We start from the raw sequence: 4,451 nt of genomic DNA on the forward strand, positions 1-4,451 counted from the left end.
AAGAATCTCTCCCTGTTATATCACTTTTCCTGTAGAAAAGCTGACAGTTATAAAGAGTCCCAGGATAGATTAACATGATAGTTCCATGGGTCTGTGTGTTGGGTATGTGTGGATGCTGCGCTTGTCTGTCTCGTTTGCTCGTTAGTTGATAGTAGGGGCAGCAATGGTGTGAGCTCGTGTACGGGGGAATAGAAACGCGTGGGAGGGGAGTGGCAATTTGGGTGTTGCTGTCTGTGTGAATGCTCGGCATGTCCTTTGTACATGCTGTCTGATCATGTGCTGATCGCTGGTCTTTGTCGGACTGATCTGTACTGTCGGTCTGTCTGTTGGTCGTGTCGTGTGTCTGCGATTCACCATTGATCTGAGTGATGTCGGATCTGCTTCTAGTCTGTGCTGGCTCGTGATCTGTGTCGTCTGTACTTGTCTAGTCTGTCTGTCATGGTCGCGTATTAGATGCTGGGCGATCTGTGTGATGCTGGCCTTGCCGGGTCGAGTGTGGAAGACAGCACAGGAGAACGCACACGGAGTGGAGATAGATAGCCATAGACGTGCGCATCTGTGGTGAAGCCGACGCTGGCCGCCCGGCGGATAGGGGGAAGACACAGAGGGAGAATCGCACGGAGAGAACGGAAAGGGCAGAGGCCGTGTGGGTGGTGTGGTGTGGTGTGTCAGGTGCGAGCGCTGGCACCTCGCCCGCTCGCATGTCGAGTGAAATAATAGCCGGCGAGTCAAAGCTAAACTCACTCGCCCGTGGTGGCAGTTTACATGTTGCTGCGTGCATGTTCTGTGCATGACTATGCACTGATTGTTCCATTCGCATTGTGTTTTTTTCATTCAAATCTGGTCGCAGCAAGGCAGCTTATGTCTGAGTAAAACAATGCAAGCGACGGGTGGAAACAGAAAAATATGATTATGTCTAGACATTTAATTAAAAAAACTTGCCCTATTTTCAGCCCCTCCTCCCCCCGATTTCCTATTATTGTTCGTTTGTTCCTTTTGACAACTTGAAAAGGTGATTCAAGAGTCTCCTATAATTTGTTCAGAATAGCTTAGAATGCACCAAATTGCACCATTCTTTTAAAAAAATTATACCCCGGACCCCCCTAGCATGGCGATGACCTACGATCCTCGCATTAATCACTCCTCTGTTTGCTAATTAAAATTTCAGCTGAAAATTAAATTATCTAATCTCATCCCTGTATTAAGTGTGCCTAATCAGTGAATTGATCAATATGATTTGATGTTGGGATGATTTTTTAGGCAACTGAAGCAAAGAGAGCAAAGCTTGAAGGTGAGGCGAGAGAAACTGGCCTAGCAACCCTTAAAGCTGCTGGTTGGACAGAAGTAGACGGCCGTGATGCAATCTACAGGGAGTTCATCTTCAAAAATTTCAACCAGGTACAAACGTGTAAATTTAGCAATGAAACAAGATTACCGTACAAGCTGATCAATACTCTATATTGATATATATGAGTAACTGGCACTCCCTCGTAACGATTCTCACTCACACCGCGCTCTCCACCGCCGGGGCGCAGTCCCACGTAACGATTCTCACTCACTCCGCGCACAGCCGCCGGTGCGCACTCCCTCATAACGATTCTCACTCGCTGCATGCGCGTTGCCGGGGCGCAGTCCCACGTAACGATTCTCACTCACTCCACGCGCGCCGCCGGTGCGCCCTCCCTCATAACGATTCTCACTCGCTCCACACGTCGCCGCCGGGGCGCACTCCCTCGTAACGATTCTCACTCACTCCACTCGTCGTCACCGGGGCGCACTCCCTCGTAACGATTCTCACTCGCTCCACGCGCGCCGCCGCCGGGGCGCAGTCCCTCGTAACGATTCTCACTCGCTCCACGCGCGCCGCCGCCGGGGCGCCCTCCCTCATAATGATTCTCACTCACTACGCACGCCGCCGCCGGGGCGCACTCCCTCATAACGATTCTCACTCACTCCGCACGCCGCCGCCGGGGCGCACTCCCTCATAACGATTCTCACTCACTTCGCACGCCGCCGCCGGGGCGCACTCCCTCGTAACGATTCTCACTCACACCGCGCATCGCCGCCGCTGGGGCGCATTCCCTCGTAACGATTCTCACTGCGCGTGTCTCGTTGCAGGCGTTCGGCTTCATGAGCCGCTCGGCGCTGCGCGCTGAGAAGATGAACCACCATCCCGAGTGGTTCAACGTCTACAACAAGGTGCAGGTGACGCTGAGCTCGCACGACGTTGGCGGCCTCTCCGAGCGAGACCTCAAGCTCGCCAAGTTCATGAACAAGGCCGCCGCCTGCTTCGCAAAGTGAATCGTCGTCACGTCGGACGGGCGGTATCTCCCGCGCCGCGCGTCAGCGTTCCCTTGGAGGGAACACGCCGGTCGGAAATCTGCGCGAAGGGGGCACTAGTATTACAGACCTCCTAGGGTGCGATGAGATGACTTGTAGAATCATAGGCGTTTGACGTCAGGTGGTACTATCGTTTAACATTTTTCTGATTGAGGTGTTTTGATGTCTATCTGTCTGTCTGCCTACAGTTTTAGCATAATACGTGTGGTATGTCTGTTGAAATTTCTCTCTGCTAACACTTGTTTTTTTGGAAAAATTTTAATGTGAGAGTAACAGTCTATACTTCTACGTTTCTGACATAAGATAACAAGAAGCTATCAAAAAGTTATATAGGTACATCAGTACATTCCTCTCTCTTCATGCTGCCAATTCAAAAAGTTAATTTTATATTAATACACAAACTCATATAACTTTCACATGGTAACTGTTACCTATTTAAGGATCTCATGGTTTGTGAATGATATTAGTTCTGTCGTTGTTTTCAACTTCTATAAGGCATTATTGATGATGCATTCATCCAGTTTTATTGTTTATTATTCATCAATACCAATGCAAGCAATAATGTCAAACAACATTGGCCCTCCTAGACTAATAGACTAGGGTTTCATTTATTTTTTAAATACTGTTAAATGTTAGAATTTGTGTCTATAACATAGTGTCAAATTCAACTTGTGTAATAGTAAAAATTGTGATACTAGTATATGTAGTATGTATTCTTTAAACTAAGAGATTTTGAAAGTCTGGCATTAAGTAAATTTCGTGTTTAATCGTGGTAGAAACCACTCACCTGCCTTTAGGTATTGGCTAGTGGTAAAATTCAAGTAACTTCACATGTCAGCAGTCAACAGGTTCTGGTGCAATGCATGGATAAGCCTACCTGTGACCCATGTGTTAAATAAATGCATTTAAATTGTTTTTCTCGGGTTATCTAGTTATTCTCGGTATTTAAAAAAATTTGACGTTATAAAAAAATTTGTCTATGCATATATGAGAATACTCTTGATTTGACCAAGTTTCTTTCAGTTTTAAATGCATTTGCCACGGTAATGTATTGTGAAATGTGACTGAAAGTTGATAGTACTATGTATGCATCTATTGTTGTAATGTATCAATAAAATGTAACGTGTGTAATGAAGTTCTTTAGTCAGGTTACATTATCAGAACATCAGGGTGATCCGGTGCTTTTGTTGGCAGCTATAGTGATAGCTGCTTCTATTGGCCAGCTATCTTTATGTATATGTGGTACAGTGTATAATAAATACTCTATCTAACCAGCAATAATCTTTTAGTTTTGTTAGTCGGCGACTAATCGGTCTTTTTATATTAGGTACACAACCGTTAGATTTGCATGTAAAATGCTACTACAGTATAGCTACTTTTTGGCAAGGGGCTCTCAGGCTTTTGCAAAATCTCCACGTAAATGTTAGGTGGTGGATGGTGTAGGTATGAGATGGAAAGGGTGGGAAAAGTGTGGAAGGTGAGGTATTATAATGAAAGTGTCAATGACACTGTAGCTCACCACAAAAAAGGACACAAATGAGTGAGTGAGAAGAAGTCAGTTTTAATTGAGCAACCATCGACGTACATTATAGAAACGAAGAGTATATATGGGAGAACTCCCATTATATACTCTTGATAATTATGTGTAATTTTTTATGTGAAAATAATTTATAAACCAAAAGAAAGGGGTCGGCAGGAGAGGAGAAGAAGAAGAAGGGGTCGGCAGGAGAGGAGAAGAAGAAGGGATCGGCAGGAGAGGAGAAGAAGGGGTCGACAGGAGAGGAGAAGGGTTCGACAAGAGAGGAGAAGAAGGCGTCGGCAGAAGAGGAGAAGAAGAGGTCGGCAGGAGAGGAGAAGAAGAAGGGGTCGACAGGAGAGGAGAAGAAGAAGGGGTCGGCAGGAGAGGAGAAGAAGAAGGGGTCAGCAGGAGAGGAGAAGAAGAAGGGGTCGGGAGGAGAGGAGAAGAAGAAGAGGTCGGCAGGAGAGGAGAAGAAGGGGTCGGCAGGAGAGGAGAAGAAGAAGGGGTCGGCAGGAGAGGAGAAGAAGAAGGGGTCGACAGGAGAGGAGAAGAAGAAGGGGTCGGCAGGAGAGGAGAAGAAGGGGTCGGCAGG

At 46.7% G+C, this 4,451-nt stretch overlaps 1 protein-coding gene across 2 annotated transcripts in view; it reads left to right on the plus strand.

Annotated features, from left to right (window-relative positions):
- Nucleotides 1–3,618, plus strand: part of LOC106810725 (pterin-4-alpha-carbinolamine dehydratase 2-like) — a 10,002-nt gene extending 6,384 nt beyond the window's left edge. The window contains exons 2-4 of one of the 2 annotated variants that reach the window (XM_014814161.1): nt 1,261–1,398; nt 2,119–2,317; nt 2,438–3,618. In XM_014814161.1, the coding sequence (XP_014669647.1) occupies nt 1,261–1,398; nt 2,119–2,301 (321 nt within the window). In that variant the 3' untranslated portion in view covers nt 2,302–2,317; nt 2,438–3,618. Of the gene's footprint in view, nt 1–1,260; nt 1,399–2,118 lie in introns of both variants that reach the window. The other variant, XM_014814160.1, reaches the window with a different exon arrangement.
- The last annotated feature ends 833 nt before the right edge of the window (nt 3,619–4,451 follow it).

This window comes from Priapulus caudatus, unplaced genomic scaffold, assembly GCF_000485595.1.
Source record: "Priapulus caudatus unplaced genomic scaffold, Priapulus_caudatus-5.0.1 Scaffold468, whole genome shotgun sequence".
NCBI lineage: Eukaryota > Metazoa > Priapulida > Priapulimorpha > Priapulimorphida > Priapulidae > Priapulus > Priapulus caudatus.